The sequence below is a fragment of the Cololabis saira genome, chromosome 22 (assembly GCF_033807715.1).
Source record: "Cololabis saira isolate AMF1-May2022 chromosome 22, fColSai1.1, whole genome shotgun sequence".
Lineage (NCBI taxonomy): Eukaryota > Metazoa > Chordata > Actinopteri > Beloniformes > Belonidae > Cololabis > Cololabis saira.
Genome location: NC_084608.1, coordinates 3,972,067 through 3,991,097, shown reverse-complemented (window position 1 = coordinate 3,991,097; position 19,031 = coordinate 3,972,067). Strand labels below are relative to the sequence as shown.

At 44.0% G+C, this 19,031-nt stretch overlaps 1 protein-coding gene across 1 annotated transcript in view; it reads left to right on the top strand.

The window, feature by feature from the left end:
- Nucleotides 1-18,691, top strand: part of sycp2l (synaptonemal complex protein 2-like) — a 40,549-nt gene extending 21,858 nt beyond the window's left edge. The window contains exons 6-22 of the mRNA XM_061714050.1: nucleotides 1,518-1,660; nucleotides 1,752-1,804; nucleotides 1,992-2,037; nucleotides 2,501-2,593; nucleotides 4,196-4,268; nucleotides 8,343-8,731; nucleotides 8,890-9,013; nucleotides 11,236-11,363; nucleotides 12,841-12,964; nucleotides 13,048-13,097; nucleotides 13,168-13,246; nucleotides 14,316-14,485; nucleotides 14,548-14,599; nucleotides 14,761-14,853; nucleotides 18,074-18,249; nucleotides 18,339-18,433; nucleotides 18,565-18,691. Of these exons, the coding sequence (XP_061570034.1) occupies nucleotides 1,518-1,660; nucleotides 1,752-1,804; nucleotides 1,992-2,037; nucleotides 2,501-2,593; nucleotides 4,196-4,268; nucleotides 8,343-8,731; nucleotides 8,890-9,013; nucleotides 11,236-11,363; nucleotides 12,841-12,964; nucleotides 13,048-13,097; nucleotides 13,168-13,246; nucleotides 14,316-14,485; nucleotides 14,548-14,599; nucleotides 14,761-14,853; nucleotides 18,074-18,249; nucleotides 18,339-18,433; nucleotides 18,565-18,691 (2,015 nt within the window). The remainder of the gene's footprint in view (nucleotides 1-1,517; nucleotides 1,661-1,751; nucleotides 1,805-1,991; nucleotides 2,038-2,500; nucleotides 2,594-4,195; nucleotides 4,269-8,342; nucleotides 8,732-8,889; nucleotides 9,014-11,235; nucleotides 11,364-12,840; nucleotides 12,965-13,047; nucleotides 13,098-13,167; nucleotides 13,247-14,315; nucleotides 14,486-14,547; nucleotides 14,600-14,760; nucleotides 14,854-18,073; nucleotides 18,250-18,338; nucleotides 18,434-18,564) is intronic.
- The last annotated feature ends 340 nt before the right edge of the window (nucleotides 18,692-19,031 follow it).

The window sequence follows — 19,031 nt, the reverse complement described above, 5'->3', positions numbered from 1 at the left end:
AGAGGTGGGCTGTGTCCACCCAAACGTGTGTCCTGCCCACCCAATCAAAGGTTTTGGGGATCCTTTATTTTTTTATAATTTTATTTTTTGTATATATATTTAAAAAAAAATCACAAAATATCTGTACCGTTTCTGATTGGGTGGGCACTGCGCATCATTCTTAGACACAACAATGCCGCGTAAATAAACCATAAATCAGCCTTTAGCAATTTGTGCCATTCTGCGTCGCGATAAATGAAAAAAGATTAGACAACATCGTGATTGGACAAGGAATTGGCTGGGCAGACGTGGGAAATGCGGTCTTTCTTTCTGCTATTAAAACATGATTTGTAATGTGAATGTTGCAACACTTTAAACTACAAATAATAGTTTTTGACATGACATCAGAGATTGCGCATGCTCTCTGTGAAAGGATGAGTCCAATCGGGTCGTAGCTGCTTCAACTGTGCGATTCCATCACGAGGAGCCACCAGGATTTTAAACACGCTTGATTTTCTTGTAAGCACACGATTTGTGATCGGGAGCTCGTCATGAGGTGTTAATCTCTCGTCGTTACCCCACGTACACCGCACGAGGCACGGTTGGGTCGAAATCTGGCCCGATCCAAAAAATAGTTGCACGACTGGAAAATCTGCTCAAAACGAGCCGACAATCGCACAGTGTATGCCCGGTTTAAGGGTGGCAGTGCCAGATGGTGTTCCACAGAGGAACGTAATGATCTGGCAGAAGTCACTTTCAGGGTGAACATTAGTGGCTTGAACTTTATTCAGTGCGCCAAAGGTAGCTGGTGGAGTTCAGAGTAACTATGTGACATTAGCCCTTTTTGGTTGGTTGAAGACCAGACATGCTGCAGTGTTCCGGACCATCTTCATAGATTTACTGTGCATGACAAAAGTTGCACTGCAATAAACTTGGAGAAGGAGAACCATGGTCTGAACCAAGTGTCGTGTAGCATCTTGAGAAAGACCCGGCATAACTTTTCATAACACAAGGCAGCAATTTTGCCACATGGTGGAAGGACAGCTGGTCATCAATCACGACACTTGGGTTTCTCATGACCTTGGAAGGACAGAGTGACGAAGAGGTTATTTTGACATTGACATTGTCCTGGAAGGACTGGTCGGCAGGCCTTGGAGAGGTGTAGCTGAAGGTGGTGTTCCTTCATCCATGTGGATGTAGAGACAAGCTGAGATTCATGCTGAAATGGTGGAGCCATTAGGCGGAAGTGAGGAATGTATGTGGGTATCATCTGTGTAGCAGTGATAAGAAAAACCCTGTGAGATGACAACCAGGCCCAAGGATGAAGTGTATTAAGGAAAGAGATTCTCCAGTACAGAGCCTTGGGACCTCGCCATGAGGTGCTAAAGCAGCCCCCTTTTGTTCAAACAACCTGATTCAAACAACCTGAATTCTTTACATGAAATGCCCATTTTCGAGAGAACATGTGATAACATCAGCTCCATCCAGATCTTTGTAATCAGAAGTGGATCAGATCTACTGATGTGTTCATGTTGCAGACTACGAGCTGCAGGTCAGTCTATCGGAGGCTCTTTGCCGTCTGACTCCACGCCGCGACCGTCAACAGCGAGCTTATCAGTGGTTCTGCAGCTGTGACCTCAGCAGTGCCTTCTGTGACATTAGAGATTCTGACTTCGAGGTGGTGAGTGACGTCTGTCTGTACTCACACCTGTGTGTACGCTCGCCTTTGTGTACACCCGTCTGTCTGAACACCTGTCTCCGTGTCTGTCCAGGACTCCAGACGTTTCCTGAACTTGGTTAACCGCCACCATGGAGACCAGAGAAGGTTGGAAATCATGAACAGATTCAGATTCAGCAGAGTAGATCTAAGTGTTGGAGCAGTGGAAGCTGGGTTTTGCCTCTGTGGTGCAGGAAAGTCCTGAGTCAACGCAGATGCTGCTGCTGCTGGTTTTCATGTCATAATGGTATCCTCTTGAGAAGCTATGCTGACATGGAATATCTCTCACTGTCAGGGTCTACACCTTCCCCTGCCTGCGAGCATTTCTCAACTCCACCCAGGTGTGTGTGTGTGTGTGTGTGTGTGTGTGTGTGTGTGTGTGTGTGTGTAATATATGTAGGTGTGTGTGTGTAATATATGTAGGTGTGTGTTTATGTATATATGTGTGTATATATATAATATGTATGTATATATATAATATGTATGTGTGTGTGTATATATATGTGTGTGTGTATATATATATATATATATATATATATATATATATATATATATATATATATATATATATATATATATATATATATATAATGTGTGTGTGTGTATGTATGTATATATATATGTGTATGTATGTATGTGTATATATATATATATATATATATATATATATATATATTTATAAAATTTGTGTGTGTGTGTATATATGTGTGTGTATATACAATTTATGTGTGTGTGTTTATGTATATATACAGAATTTTGAACGATTCATGTAAACTCTGGATGTGTCTCATGCATTTTCTGCAGCTGTTTCGTCCAAGAGATGACAAACTGCAAGAGTTCTGGATCGACTTCAACCTGGGCTCAGAATGTCTGAGCTTCTTCATCGATGAGCCTCAGGTCAGCCCCCTGGAGCTCCTGTAGTTACCCGTAATATGCTGCAGGTTGTCATGTTATAGATTTGTGTTTTCTGACCCCATCACAGTGAGATGTGTTGGCCTGCTGATGGGGACTATGGTCACCAGTCAGGCTGTCAGTGATGGTGGATGTAAACCATCACAGAGTACAGTAGAGCAGGACAAGCCCCGTGGGATTTCATCTAGAGGTTAGGGGTAGGATTCTGAATTGAATCGAGCCTCCAGGAAGGAAAGGACCAAAACGCACCCCCTCTGTATCCTGGGAGAGGGTGACAGGGTGAAGCAGTCCCTGGGAGGCCAGGACGATGACCCACGGAACTGGAGGACTCGTATTGATGTGTAGAAGAAGACCATGACCTCACTCTGCTTCTAGAGCAAGATCTTTCAGTATTTGCAGCAAGAATACAGGATCTTTCTGCCATGTGCAGTAACTCTCCTCACAACCATAGCTGGGTAGAGTAGCCAAAGAGTAGAAGTAAAAAGTAGTCATCCAAATAATGACTTGAGTAAAAGTAAAACAGTACTTGACGTGAAAAAACTACTCAAGTACTGAGTAACTGTTGAGTAACGTCTGATTTATTTTTTTAACACAACCATTCAAACAGACAAAAGTACAAAATAATCATCTTCAGGCAAATTAAATCAAATCAATAAAAAATAAAAGAAATAGCTTAAATTAAAATGATCAAGTAAATTCAAGTACTTTAATACATAATAAAATAAATAAAATAACAGAATAAGAAAATAAATTAAGCACAAGTAGCACAAAACTTCCAGCCTTTGTACTTTTCTTTTTTAACCAGCAGAACTAGAACAAACATGAACTCATAGAAACTCTGTGTGTGTTTGAGTCTGTGTAAATGTGACAAAACATGCAAAAACAAACATTTTTCCCAAAGAATCACCCAGTGATGTCATGAGATTGACGCGTACGTGGATAAAAGGAATAAAAGAAAAGTAACAGCTCAACGTAGCCTAATGTAGCGGAGTAAGAGGAACAGTTTCTTCTTCACAAATCTACTCAAGTAAAAGTAAAAAGTACAGTGATTCAAAACTACTCCTAAAAGTACAACATTTCCCAAAACGTACTCAAGTAAATGTAACGGAGTAAATGTAACTCGTTACTACCCATCTCTGCTCACAACTCCGTACCAGGACCGGCTGCCAGAGCTTTGACTTCTGTTCTCTTGCAATGTTGAACACTATGTACTTTCACACTTTCTTCCTTCATCCCATACATCCTCACCCACAATGTCCTGTGCGTCTAGTTTTTGTACATGGTATTTTTTTTCTTTCCTCACTTAAAACATACCTAAAAATACTCACTTCATACAGGTCGAAAGTCTTCTCTGTTCAGAAATTCTGGTTGGAGAATCATCCTCCATCTTCAAGTGATCACTTGATGCTTGTATCCCAGATTAGAAAAGAAATAGACGACCAGCACGCAGTTGTAGTGACCGGCCAGCGTATAACACATTTAGACCCAGTTTAAACAGTTTTTATTTCTGTATTCTCAGCATTAATGAAAATGAATGGATGTATTAGCTGCTCCTGAGGGCTGTTTGGTGTTTCACATCTGTTCCAGGGGTTTCTGTGGGGGTCCATCCACCTGCGGAAGGAGGAGGTGGATCATTACAGCCTCATGGTCAAACATGACGGTAAGGAAAGTCAACTGATATGTCTATTTATTTGACAAGGGGAGTGAGGGGGGGGGGGGGGGCTGGGGGTCAGGGGGATTCAAGTGTGTGTGAATAATCCTCAACAACAGACATACGTCTAAAAAAACAAATGTTATCAAAATCAAGGCCGTTGCATTTTGTCAGGATATAAAAGTGATGATTGCTTTGGGTTCCTTCGCTTCTGCTCTCACCGCTGACCTTCAGGGGGCGCTGATGTTCACAGTTCATTCATGGGAGAGAAATGAAAACCTGACTGGAGAGTACTGAGTGTCAGAGGAGAGCAGCTGTACTGGTACAGCGGTCGCAGCAGGGCCTGCGCAGGCCGGATGACTCCGTTACAGACTAGAGCAAATAAAGATTTCATTTCATTCATTCCAGACATGTCACAACCGTTGTATAACATCCTTAAAGGGGACCTATTATTCTCTTGCTTTAACATATATAAAGTGGTCTCCCCTCAGCCTGCCAACTCAGAGAAGGAGGAAAGAAACCAAATTCTGCAGTGTCTGTACAGCTGCCCGGATTAATCTTCCAGTGTGATGTGGATCTACGAGCCAATAAGACGAGCCTGTTTTTACGTAACGACGGGAGTGATTTACATCGGTTGGCCTCCGATGCGTGAAACCACGCCCACAACTAACTCTGGCCGGAACAACAACTCCGCCGCCGGCCGGAGGTTCCGCCATTTTCTACGCGTCATTCAGGCAGCCAATCAGCACAGAGCCTCATTATCATAGCCCCGCCCACTCAGAATCCTGCATAGATAATGAGGTTAGAGAATGGGAAGATAAAGACCTGGCTCAGAGGCTGAATTTCTAATTTATTTAGCAAAAAAAAAATCAAAAGCTTGTTTTTAAGACATTCAAGGCCTGTTTAAAATAGGTATTAGATGCAATAATAGGTCCCCTTTAAGTCTATTATGAATCTATGCATCTATATACAAATGGATACACATACACACACATTTTGAACATACAGAGTCCCTTTGTAAATAAATTCATATAAATAAATGAATCTTTTTTTAACTAAATGTACACAAAATAAATCTATAAAATAAATCTATACCCAACATGCACACACCTATACATTTTTAAATACATGCACATGCATAAAAATACACATAAATCCTGTTTAACATGTCTGAAAATAGGTAGGACGAAGTAAAATGTATTTAATCCTAACCCTTCTCCAATATTCCTTGTGAATTTATTTTTTAAAACAACAACAAAAAACAAGCATATCTACATATAAAGTAATGCAGATTGTAACTTATTCATCCTAAATTTGAATGTTGTAAACAGATATTCAGATAGACTTTCACTTTCAACTACACACTGATATATGGAGCTAGAACAGTCTTAATATTCACAAAGGCACAGGACATATCACAGGACACACAACTGGGGAGATGCCTGAATCAGACTTAGCTAATGAAGCCCGCTGGTAGTAGGGTTTCAATAAATTGACATGGCAAAGTTGATTTCTTTTGCAGCGATCTAGAGTAGCAATCAAATAATTTTGCTCAGACAGCTGACGTACAACTGAATAAGGCCCAGCAAACTTTGCCTGAAATGGCGACCCAACAATCGTCAACAAAGATAATACTTGGTCACCCTCACTGAACTGACACACCTCAGAATGCTGATAATACAGCAATTTCATCCTTTGCTGAGATTTTTCTAGGTTTTGTTTTGCTAACAGCCCCGCCATATACAACCTGTGTCTGAAACCATTGACATAGTCTATTAAATTAGTAGGTGGTCATCTGCAATCCACCCATCATGGAGCACTGCCAAAGGTCCACGAACCTTGTGACCAAAAACCAGGGCATAAGGACTGATGCTTACTGATGCTGCTCGAATGGAAGAGCCACAGGGCCAGGAGCCACAGACTCTTGTTGAAGAAGTCAGTTCAGAAGTCCGCTGTGGTGTAGTGAGTTTTATTCAGTAGCCGGCGGTGAGCAGACCGATACAGATCAGGTCTGAGTTGGTGTGCTGACCCAGAGTGGTTGGAATCATGACTTTTTATACAGTAATTTCAAAGCACAAAAGGCAGGAATAAACAAGCCAAGTGAGAGACAAAAACAATTTACAGTCAGATGTGATCTGTGGACAGATGCTGTTATCGGGCATTTGGCATGACTGTCACTAAGTTCTAAATTACCCCATAGGGTGTTCTCGTGGTTCAAGTCTGTGGCCAAATGAGTTGGTATTAACATATCAGTCAGTCAGGAACTTCATCATATGGCATTCCCGTAGTTCAAGTCTTTGTTGAAGCTAGTTCCAAGGTGTCGTCACTGCAGGGGGTAGGAAGCTGGAGTTTCAGCTCAGCCACGGTGTCACAATGCCTCATCAATCTCCACCCACGGTAGACGGAATCATGATGGCTGACAAAACCCCTTTGTCTTCCTTTAACCGTCTCTCCCCAATATCAACTTCATAATGTTCAACAAATTTCAAAAGCTGCTCTCATGAAGAAGTTCCTCAGAGGGAGACTGAACAAAATTAGCCACATTAGCCATAACCAGACTGCACTGATCCCTGAGGTGAATAATTAGAGCATTCCCACCGACTACCTACCCAAAAACTGGCAAAACTCAAACCTAGTCTTCATGCAATTACTTACAGCGGGTATTTATGCACTCAAAACCACTAGAAAAAGAAAAGCAACTGTAAAACAGCGACCCCCCCCTGAATCTATGGACGTGCTCCAGAGACAATTGCTCTAGCCGTTTTCACTGCAGCACTACAAATATCCCAGAAAAAATCTCAAAGGAGAAACGTTTTTCATCCTAACAGAAAATACTCAATTCAAACGCACACCTCAAACCATCCGCACCATTAAAAATGGCTTTAAGTTTCTCCAAAACTGTCTCCAGCCCCCCAAAAGACAGCACTAATGCTCAAACCCTAGCACAACTGACTCAAACAAAGCAACCTCCAAATGTTCCAAATTGACCTCAATCACTACCAACAGCCAAATTCCAAACAAAGAGGTCTCCCAAAACTAGTACACAACAGAGGAAATACAAATGGTACTAGTTACCACAGAATGCAAACAGGTTCTCAATAAGCCAACTTACCAAAATTATTTAACAATCGGATGAGCCCCCATTTCGTCACAACCAGACCCAAAAGGTTGTGGCAAAGGAGGGAGACCACATATGATTTTCAATTCTGCACCATAGATTTATTGAAGAAAAGAACTGTATGTAGATGGTCTATCAGTAAGTCGGGGTGTAAGCAGTGTCTGCATTAGTGGTTAGTGTGAGTCTGTGTGAATGAACAGAAGAAAACCAACAAAAGATGCAAACGGAAGTCAGCTGGCCAGGGGAGAGCGAGAGTAAAGCCTGAAGCTCTGATTTATAGACTCTGAGTCCAGCCTGCTCAGGTGTGCTGCATCTCCAGAGACAACCAGAGGCCGTCATAAGAGTCCCTCAGGTTTCGGTCGGGTAGATTCTGTTGGGTTGGAGTCCCTCAGGTCTCGGTCGAGTAGATTCTGTTGGGTTGGAACCTCTCAGGTTTGAGTCCTGTAAATTCTGTTTGGTTAAAGTCCCTCAGGTTCGAGTCCTGTAAATTACATTTGTGTTTGTCCCTCGGGTTTGAGTCCTGTAAATAATGTTTGGGTTAGAGTCCCTTAGTGGTGAGCAACAACGCACCAACCCTGGCTACCGGGAAGAAGCAACAGCAGCCCTCAAACATGCTGACATTGTGGGGTATGTTCAGCAGGGAAGAGGAGGTTTTAGGCTAACAGCTACTCGCCCGGCTTGGAGTAAGGCCGCAGCACCAGAACGTAGGAATATGGTGGTGGAGGAAGTACGCCACCAGGAGGAGGCTGGAAGATGGGCCAAGTCAGTCTCTCTTGCCAAACAGGGACAGTGGACACGATGGGACAATGTAGAGAGGAAGAAGATCAGCTGGAAGGACATGTGGGCCATGGAAGCAAGGCAGTTGAGCTTCATCATCAGAGCTACGTATGACGTCCTTCCAACACCAGCTAACCTTCACCAGTGGTATGGTGAAGACCCAGGGTGATCCCTTTGTTCCACTCCAGCCACCCTCAGGCACATTCTCTCAGGGTGCAAAATTGGTCTCGCCCAAGGACGCTACACGTGGCGTCACAACCAAGTCCTGAAGATCTTGGCATCCACCCTGGAGGACAAACGAGCTGCCACCAACTCCCTATCGGCATCAGCACCCAACCAGCAACAGACAATGACCTGTGTCCGTGAGGGGGCAAAGGTCACCAGGAGCTGCTCGACACCATCTGAGCGAGGCCAGCTACGGTTGGCCCGCGACTGGAAGATGCTGGCTGATGTTGGCCGACAGCTGATGTTTCCTAAAGAGATCGCTACAACCACCCTGAGACCTGACTTGGTTCTCTGGTCCCCTTCACTAAAAAAGGTGTACATCGTTGAGCTAACTGTACCCTGGGAGGACGCAGTGAATGAGGCTTATGAGCGAAAACACCTACGCTATGCTGATCTCGCTGCTTAAGCACAACATCGCGGCTGGAACAGTAAAGTCCGCCTAGTGGAGGTGGGGTGCAGAGGGTTTGTGGCAAAATATACCACCAGACTGTTTGCAGACCTGGGAATCAGAGGCTAAAGCCTGCGTTCAGCCATCAAAGCTGCATCGGAAGCAGCCGAAAGAAGCAGCCAGTGGCTCTTTATGAGGAGGAAAGATCCCAGCTGGGCCCCAAAGTAGCCAACCAGAAGGTATGCGGTCAGCCTAGGCCTGACTCAGGGAAAAGGACGCCCCTTGAGAGGTCAGTCACTCTCATGACGAATTAGGATTGACGCAAGTTTAGGGCTGATCACCCTGAGCTGGCCACCCTGAGAGGGTGTATAGTGTGGCCGAAACACCCCATGACCTGGAGGAACACTACTGATGATGCGTCCTAAATTAAAACCCCACCCCACCCCCCCTCCCTTGCAACAATCACTCACCATCAACACGACACACACACACTCTCACGTATGTGCCTGCACAAAGGAAATTGACATCTTATCCTGTGTTTCATAAAGCCTTGTTTTCGGTCGTGTCGATTCTGTTGGGTTATAGTGCCTCAGGTTTGAGTGCTCTAAATGATATCATCCTTTATTTTATGTATTTATCTTATTGTAATTCATTTTGCTCATTTAAACTAAGTCATGCTTTTTACATGTGTTTTAATGTATTTGTAAAGTGCTATGAATCACCTTGTTGAATTGTGCTATATAAATAAACTTGCATTGCCTCTGATTGGTTGAATGTCCTTCTACTGGTGTCCAGAGGCAGCTTCTTCTGGGTCTGTTGGTACCAAACCCTGGAGATATAAGTGCAATCAGAAAAAAACAGATCAATTCTCTCTATCAAAGATGAAAGAATCAGAATGACTGTTCAGGCTACAAAATGACAAATATTAGATTTCATTTAAAGGTACGTATTCTGGAGAATGTATCTTTTTATGCCTAACCACAACATTCTAACACTTTCTCTCCTTGATGATGCAACCTAAGTGTTCCTGTAAGCATTCTGTTACTGGTCCCACATCCCCACTCACTCTGTTTCTGGTTATCTAAACCAGTCGGACTTGTTGCCACAGTGACAGTTGGAAGATGTTTTTCCTTGAAGTGAATCTGGTTTAAGGGGCTCAGGAATTAGTCCATTTTGCTGATCTGTGACTGGAGCTGAAGGGGGAAGTAGGAAGTTGTTTCTGGGAGCTCCTGGTGTGACTCTTTTACTTACTGTTGACTCAACCATTCCTGTTAACATGACAGCTCGAAGGCCTGAAAACTCGACATCGACTGTTGCAAAATACCTGTCAATGGGGCAAAAAGCGGCATCTAGTGGACAGGTGAAGGAAGTACAGTCTGACCTATATGCATGAATCAGTAACTCAATTCAGGGCTGCCTGCTCCATTTTAAAAGGCTGTGTCAGGGCAGAGTGGCAATGCTCTTCAACCATCACTACCTCCAAGCTTCCATGCGTCTGTGCTGAAAAACCATGGATTGTTGGAAAATAAATCTATGGACTTGAATATCCATTGTGTAATCGCTTTAATTTGAGGAGTCATAGTGGTAAGCCATAACACAGTGAACCCAGTGGCGGCCTTTGGCATCACCGCCTTAAAGGGGACCGGGCTGGCCGGTAACACTACTCACAGCTTTCTTTTTTATATCTGCTAATTTTCGCTTTTCAGCACCACTCTGGTATGTTCGTTTCATTTTTCTTGGATGTTAGCTGGTTAGTTTAATGGCGGGTAGTGATTTATTATTGTGTCTTCCTTGCGCATTTATTTTTTTGTCAGTCAGTTGGGGGCCCCCTGGTGGCCGGGGCCCGTTTCAACTGAAACGGTTGAAACATAGGTAAGGCCGCCTATGAGTGAACCAAAAATACTTAATATCGACTCTTTAAGACAGTTTCAACCTTTTTTTTTTTAAAAGTCACGAAAAACAGAGTACAACAAAGCAGGAGAGTAATAAGACAAGTGTTTCTGTTTTAGAAGTCTCAATCATGACTGGATCTTGCTGTTTGTTCTGCCTTCTCCTTTAAAGCAGCACAATCTAACTTTTCCAGCTTAATCTAATATTTCATCATCATCATTGTGATGGAACATCAACTTCCAACAGGTTTAATGAACCTCTGTCATCTGAGGGGTCTGTATCACCTTCACTGGTACTATGTAACTTTGAGGAGCATGGTAGGAACCCTGCCACAATACTGGTAAAGCACTACCGCTTTTGTCCAAAGGAGCCGCCAAACTCAACAAAAGCTGAAAGTTACATTGTGCTGCTTTAATCCATTTATTCATATATTTAAACTGCACTTTTTAAGGGTTGTTGCTCAGATATCGTTGTCACTGAAAAACTGCACAATGACAAAGATCTTGAATCTTGAATTCTGGATCAGATTGATGAGTCTATGACAGTGTTGCTCTATTTCCCATGATGCACTGGTACAGAGATCGTCCTCACCATCAGGCTCAATAAACCCATCGTACACAACAACAGCAAGGGTCAGAGGGTAGAGCTGAGCTTCAACTGTGACCTCCACAAAGAGCTGGAGGAGGTTGCTGGGAGGGTGTTCCAGGTATGTTGACACCCGCATGAACACTGGCATGAACACCCGCATGAACACAACAGCCAACATTTGTCCATCTGACGTGTAAACGGGTTGAAAACTGAGGCCCCATGCAGGATTGTCCATGGAGTTCATGTTGGCCCATGTTCGCTCCACACGCCGTCACCGTGACGCTGTCGTGAACCCTTCGGACTTCTCCGTCACTCCATTTCTCCGCGGTGCAGTTCCCCCCGCGACCGCTAATTCGCAATCTTTTCCTGAATGGTTTATCCGACTTTTTCCGGTCACAGTGAATCAAAGAGATAAGGACAACTATTGTGCAAAAGAACAAAACAAAAAAAAGTCACACGTACACGAAGAAAAGAGCGCTGAAAGTTCACGACTGCTTCAAGCGAACCAATCACAGCCCTCTCGTCTGCGTTTGGTCTGCGTCGCCTCGACGCGTAGTTTCAATTTTCGGGAGGTGCACGTCAGTGACGGCGTCAGTGACGGCGTCAGTGACGGCGTCAGTGACGGCGTCAGTGACGGCGTCAGTGACGGCGTCAGTGACGGCGTCAGTGACGGCGTGTGGTCTGCGTCTGCGCGTACCACACGGCGTAGGCACGGCGTCGTTTTGACGCAGAACCATAACTCAGCCTTAACCCGAATATTTGGTCATGTATAGCATAATGGAATATCCCCATCAAAAGGAACAGGAATTTGTTTTCTGCGCATGTTCTTTTTGCAAGGAATCTTGCTCTTTTGAGTCCAGGAAGCAACATACGGTAATTCTCACCTCAGTCGGCATGGGTGAACTCCATCATTCTGACCCGTTCCCACCAGTCCTGACTGCACCTTCATCCAAAGTGTCCGGGCTGCTCTGGTGGAAACGGGTAGCAGGATATGGAGGCACAGCTCCGGCTCCATCTGCCATTTCTTCACGTTCTCGCCTTCCATTAATGAAGAAGGAGACGAGGAATAGTGTTAAGTCCTGGTGGGTCAGTACCAGCACCAAATCGCAAAAACAGGCGACTTGTACTGGGCTGTTCATTATCCTCCGTGCTGCTGTTATTGTTGTTGTTTTGAATTTGAATACAAGAAGAAGAAGCAGAAATGACGATAATTGCGTCATGACGTTCTCCGTGCGTCGCTGGTTTGATCCAGATATCCCAAATGATTAATCACCATGTAAACAGGGATAACCCTGTTAGCTCACGTATGGAAACAGATTATTCCCAATGTTTCAGTAACCGGAATATTGACCTTAACCCCAATTTTGACTGCACGTAAACGTAGTCATAGATGTCAGCTGGGACGTAGAATCACCCATGTGAGGGTTTTAGATTCCGTCTTTTTCAGGTTTATCATTGATGGTCAGAACGATGTCTGTCGTTCTGACTTTGGGCCACATGACCTGTTCTGGGCACACAGATTTGTGTGGATGTGGCTGCTCTTTGTGTTCACTGCTGGTTCTGAATGAATAAGTTCAGCTCATGTTGATGGCCAGAAGGTGCAGAGCTCTCCCTGTGTAGCAGAGGTGGGTGGTACGGTCCAGGGCTCCCTCTCTGCTGACCAAGGCCACACTTGGTCCTATGGACGCAAGAAACCGAAGAACAAAAGCCAGCTGAAGGGTGAGTTCACTTGATCACATGATCCACATTTGTGAACATACCTGATGGGTTTTTTTTATAAGCACACATCTGTCTGTCCGCAGTTCTACCTTTGTCGTCTCCAAGCAGTGAGGACGATGCCTCTGTTTCCAAGGTAACCATGCCGGTACAAACAAACCAATGCATGTTTTTGTTTTTAAACTGTCTTTTATTTCCTCTTCCAGGCTGTTTCAAGAAGCAGAGCAGAGATCCTGTTTGATCTGATCAGAAGCTCCACCCCCACCTTTGAGTCAACATGCACAGGTGCTAAAAGGCCAGTGACTGTCAACAACAACAGTAACAAATCAATGATAATCAGGCTATATTAGTGATGTATAACAGGTTATAAATGGTCTGTTATGGCGCTTTTCCACTAGAACCTTCCCAGCCCGACTCGCCTCGGTTTTGCGCTTTTCCACCAGGGATCTAACGTGCCGGGTAGATACTTTTCTGTATCTATTCTGCCGAGGTTCTAAGCTGCTGAGTCGGCTGTATCTGACATCATCACACTACAGGCCACCGATTGGTCGGGGGGTTGGAGTCAGACGTCTGAGTCAGGAGGAGGAAATCAGAGAAAGAGACTCTGACGGATTCTGGTTCATTTTATTCAACCAGCAACGACAGCAGAAGTCTGTTTGGTGATCCAACTCTGAGGGTCAGATGTTCATAAACCTGGTGCTGAGGAGAGAATTAAAAAGGGATCTAGACGGAGATAAGGAACGACCAGATCTACCAGGAGCTCTGTCTCTTCATAGCTGCTCACGGCTCCAGCTGACTTTTCAGCAGCACAGAGACAAACAAACTAAAACAAAAAAAGCGTCGCCGCTTGAAGCTTCTCTCACTCTCATTTTTTAACTTGATATCAAACACAAGCCACAGACCCAGCAGCACATCTATCATCTCCTCCAGGTTCTACATCTTTAGTGTTGTTGTCTTCTTCCTTTAGATACACAATCAAATACGTCACAGCAGCTTCTCCAACCTCCTACTTCTGATCTAGGTGCTGGATTGTAGTGGAAAAGAAACCAGGCCGAGTAGAGCTGAGTAGATACTAGTGGAAAAGCGCCATTGGTTGGACCTCTGTTAACATATGGAACATCTGCAACCTGCAGGACAGGGATGGGGGGGGGAAATGGAGGACTGGAAATGGGAAACACTGTCTTAAATCAAGAGCGCTTGAAAACCCACTGATTCCAAACATAAACGAGGGCGGGATCATGCTTGGAGTCCCGTTATCTTCAGGTTTCATCGTTGCGTATCGGACTCCAGGTTGACTTCCTGCTGGAGCTTCTCAGCATCTCCGTCTGAAACAACCTGGTCTCTCCACCTTCAGCTGCTCCCCAGCTGCCACCTGACATCCCTGGGGACTTCAGTGCTGCAGAAACCCGCTCGTCAGAGTCCACACCGTCGCTGTCACATGATCCGGAGGGGGCGGAGCCACAGGCCTCCCCGGAGCCCATGCTGGAGTTTGGAGGAGGAGGAAGCAGCTCCCAGCCAGAAACGGTTAATTTACTTTGTCACTTTGGAATGGAAGCAAACAGAATGTGTTTCTTGTTTTTAACCAGTTTCCTGGTTGTCAGCAGGACATGAAGAGGAAGAGAGAAGCTCCAGATTCAGGTCTTCACTCCAACAGTCCTGTCTTTCCTGAAGGAATCATCTCCCTTCATCATTTACATGTGTTTTTTACCAGACATGTGGAGCAGCAGCATCCTATGATTACGCTGCAAATGTGAAGTAAGATCAATTGTGTCTGAACCACTGAACGTGTCCATGTTCAGGGTACATGTCGGACCAGACTGAGGGAAAACCAGCCGTCAAACAGAAGGTGGAGCTTCAGCCAGAAGGGGAGGAGTCTAACTCTGAGCTAACAGGTTCATGAACTTTTATCACTTCAAACGGGCAGTCATGCATGCTGGGTAGAAAGATCTAACTGCTTTAGGTCACGTGACTCAGTGGTTTCTGAAGAGAGATGTCGAAGCCTCTTTCTTTTTCTTTGCACAGAATGAAGCCATGTTGCTTAGGTAGCCGACTGGAACGCCCCAAGCATGTCAATCAAAGTTATCTTTGCTCCCAGCTCCTTTACTCCAACCCACCAAAATATCTGCACAGCAGGATAAACCGTTTACCGTTAGACATTAGATTAGACATTAGACAGACTGTCATTTCCGATTTGCATCAGAAATGAAATTTCAACCAGTGACAATATAAACCCTGTCCAACTGCTCTGTAATGCAAATTTCTAACCAGCCAATCACATGGCAGCAACTCAATGCATGTAGGCATGTAAACATGGTCAAGAGGACCTGCTGCAGTTCAAACCAGCATCAGAACGGGGAAGAAAGGTGATGGTCGTTGGTACCAGACGGACTGGAGTATTTCAGAAACTGCTGATCTACTGGATTTTCACACAAAAACTTCTCTAGGGTTTACAGAGAATGGTCGGAAAAAGAGAAAATATACAGTTAGCAGCAGTTCTGTGGCGCAAATGCCTTATTTGTGAATGTACGCGGGTTAAAAGTTCTTCGTATGTACATCTGTCGTCACCTGATCAGGGCAACATTCAGGCTGCACCATGGAGGAGAAGGTGCAGCGTCCCACGTGACACTACCAGCCAATCAGATGAATAGATAGAATAGAATAAACTTTATTGATCTCCAGAGGAGAAATTCAATTGCGCAGCAGCAAAACACACACACTCTCACTCAATGGTTTTTGCAAAATACACATGAAAGTATGATAAGGTATAAAAAAAGTATACCCTAAAAAAATAACCAATAAATAGCTAAATAATAAAAAAAAGAGCAATATAAAATGGTCTGATGCTGAAAATCTTTGGGGGGGGGCACAATTGACCTTAGCATACATGGGGTGTAACGGTACACAGGAGGCACGGTTAGGTACAAGCTTGGTACAATGGGGAAAAAAGAAAGGTAGAAAATAATATTTTGCTGCTTTAATTTTGAAAAATGTAACATGTAACAATGGCTTATTGGTCATAAGTTTTAGTGAAGCAGTTCAGTTATGCTGCAGTGGAAAAAGAAAACTGAACATAATGTAGGAGTTTAACATTTCAACAAGTCCTCTGTTATTAGGGCCCGAGCACTGACAGTGACAGTATTTATTTATTTTTTTTCTCGTTTTTATTTTTATTTTTTCAATGAAATGAGGGCCTTTTTTCCCCCTAAACGTTCCAGGCCTGGCGAAAAATTTATAGTAAATGGTTTGCATTATTGGGCGTGGCCTAACGGCTCAACAGCGCCCCCTAGAAAACTTTGTTCCTCAAGCCCCACAATACGGTTGGACGTACATGCACGAAAATCGGTACACACCTGTATTATGTCGCAACTTAAAGAAAAGTCTCTTGGCGTCATGGCCGAAACCAAACAGGAAGTCAGCCATTTTGAATTAATTGTGTAATTTTGGCGCAATTTATGCCATTTCTTCGTCCGAACCGTAACGTGCACCCAGGTGTGTTATACATCAAAATGTGTGTCTCCATCCTGCAACGATGGGCATTACTTTTCCCAGTCAAAAGCGTTACCGTGGCGACGATAGACGCCAAAAAGCGAGCCCCCCCTTCATCTGATTGGTCCATATTTGATAGTTAGATTTTGATAGTTTGATAGTAGAATCTATGCCAGGATCTTTGTGGCCATTGAGTGTATATAGACTCATCTCTAACCCTCAGGACCCCATTGTTCAACAGCATGATGGATCCAGTGGGGCTCAAAGGAGCAGGATCCTGAAATCTGGTTGTTTCAAGTAAGGGTGAATAAATATATATCCAGTTTACAATCAGCCCATGAATTAAAACGCTTTATTCCGGCTAGCCATTGGCTGAGCTGACTGTCAATCAGTCATATTAGACTTTTAGAGCCTCTAGCGGCAAGTGGAGGAACTGCAGCCACTCCTAGTTCTGTACGAGACCCAACCCTGGAGGTTAGATGGTAGACCTGAGAATCTGGTTTCTGGGTCTGAGCTGTTTCTGTGTTTCTGTTCCAACCTGGACCATTTTCAGCTCAAAAACTGGAACCAGGGCAGGTTCTAGAAAATTATGACTAGGGGTGCATTTCAGATCAGAGGGGGTGCACATGCCTGGCACGTTATTCAACACTAAATTATGCATTTTCCCATAATTTCAAGCGGAATAATAGCAATATTAGAATATTTGAAGTGTATTTCAAGTGCATTTTTGCAGCAATATTGCTGCAAAACAAAGAAAATGCTACATTTAGTCTGGGCTACCTCACCCATCAGACAATCTAGCAACAGAAAATAAAACATAACAAAAATAAATTTAACCATAAATATACAAGACTGTCTCAGAAAATTAGAATATTGTGATAAAGTCCTTTATTTTCTGTAATGCAAAATGTAATGCATTCTGGATTCATTACAAATCAACTGAAATATTGCAAGCCTTTTATTATTTAAAAATTGCTGATCATGGCTTACAGCTTAAGAAAACTTAAATATCCTTTCTCAAAAAATTAGAATATTCTGGGAATCTTAATCTTAAACTGTAAACCATATTCAGCAATATTAAAATAATAAAAGGCTTGCAATATTTCAGTTGATTTGTAATGAATCCGGAATGTAATTTTTTTTTTTTAATTGCATTACAGAAAAATAAAGGACTTTATCACAATATTCTAATTTTCTGAGACAGTCCTGTAAACTTGCCTGCGTGGTTGTGCTTGAACCACTTCTGAATATCCATCGTTACTTTGTGTTAACGGAGCAGCAGAGAGTCTTGCTGGTGCAGGAAACTGCTGGAAGCAGATGAGTGACGGACACTGGCTGATTTATGGTTCCACGTTGCACCAACGCAGAATTTACGACGTAGGATACGCGGTGACGCGAACGTATGGTGTCCGTCGCCGCGTATCCTACGCCGTAGGCTACGCCGTCGATTTAACGCGGAACCATAAATCCGGCTGACGCGCGCGCATTTCATTTGTCGGTTTTCTTTTCGTATTTTCAACTGAGCATGCAAACACATAAACTGAGGGTGCAATGCACCCTCGTAGACCCGGGCCTGACTGGAACTGTTGCAACCTTGAAACGAAGGTCTCTCCTCCCCACCTCTAGGATGCTCGTCTGAGGAGGCAGGGCCAGCTCCAGTAGAGGAACAGCTCAGTGAGGACCCATGGTCAGGCCAGAACCAGACACTAGCTGAGCAGAGGGCACAGCTAGTCTCACACCTAAAGTTTGACATCACCGCTGCGTTCAGGACATTCAGGCAACAGCTGGACGAGCACTTCACGGTCTGTAGCTGCTTGTCTGCAGAGCTCTTTGATCATCCAGGTATTGATTAGTGGTCATTGGCTGGTGATCCGTGCTTCTGTGTTTTCAGGGCTGCTTGCAAAAAGTGGAGGCTGATGTTCTTGCATTGGTGAAAGAATGTCAACAGCACGTCTCTTCACTGTTCACAGCTGTCCATCAACACAGGTACCACCCAGCGAGTGCAGCCCACTGTGGTACACTGCTGCCTCCACGCACCTGTAGACCAGTGAAACCAGATAAACCAGTGAGATGTTAAACTGTTTGTGGGTTTGTGTGTGTGTGTGTTGTTCTGTGAGGTTGTTGCTGCTGCAGAGGTTTGAAACCAGCGTCACTGAACAACTAAAGCAGCTGGAAGACAACTGCACCAACCTGAACTCCATCAATGCCCAGATCCTGGTACTACCACCACCTAAGTATTACTAACTGCTGCTATTTACTAGGGTTGTAACAATATATCGTGCCACGAAATTTCGCGATACAAAAACGTCACAATACGTGTTGTGGAGGTGACAAACTGTATAGTCCAGTCATTATAGGCCAGAATTAGGCTAAACCTAGGACAAATTGCAACAGTAGCAAACTCAACTGATTTTGTATCCTCAATATGTCTTTAGTGAGAGAAAAAAAGTCCCAAGGAATCCCATCATGGGAAATGTGTTTTTTTTCAATGTTTTGTTACCCCTATGACACCTACTTGATTGCTGGCAGGATCACTGACGACACTGTCTTTCAGAGATTGTGACGCGTTCAAATTTTGAGGTAG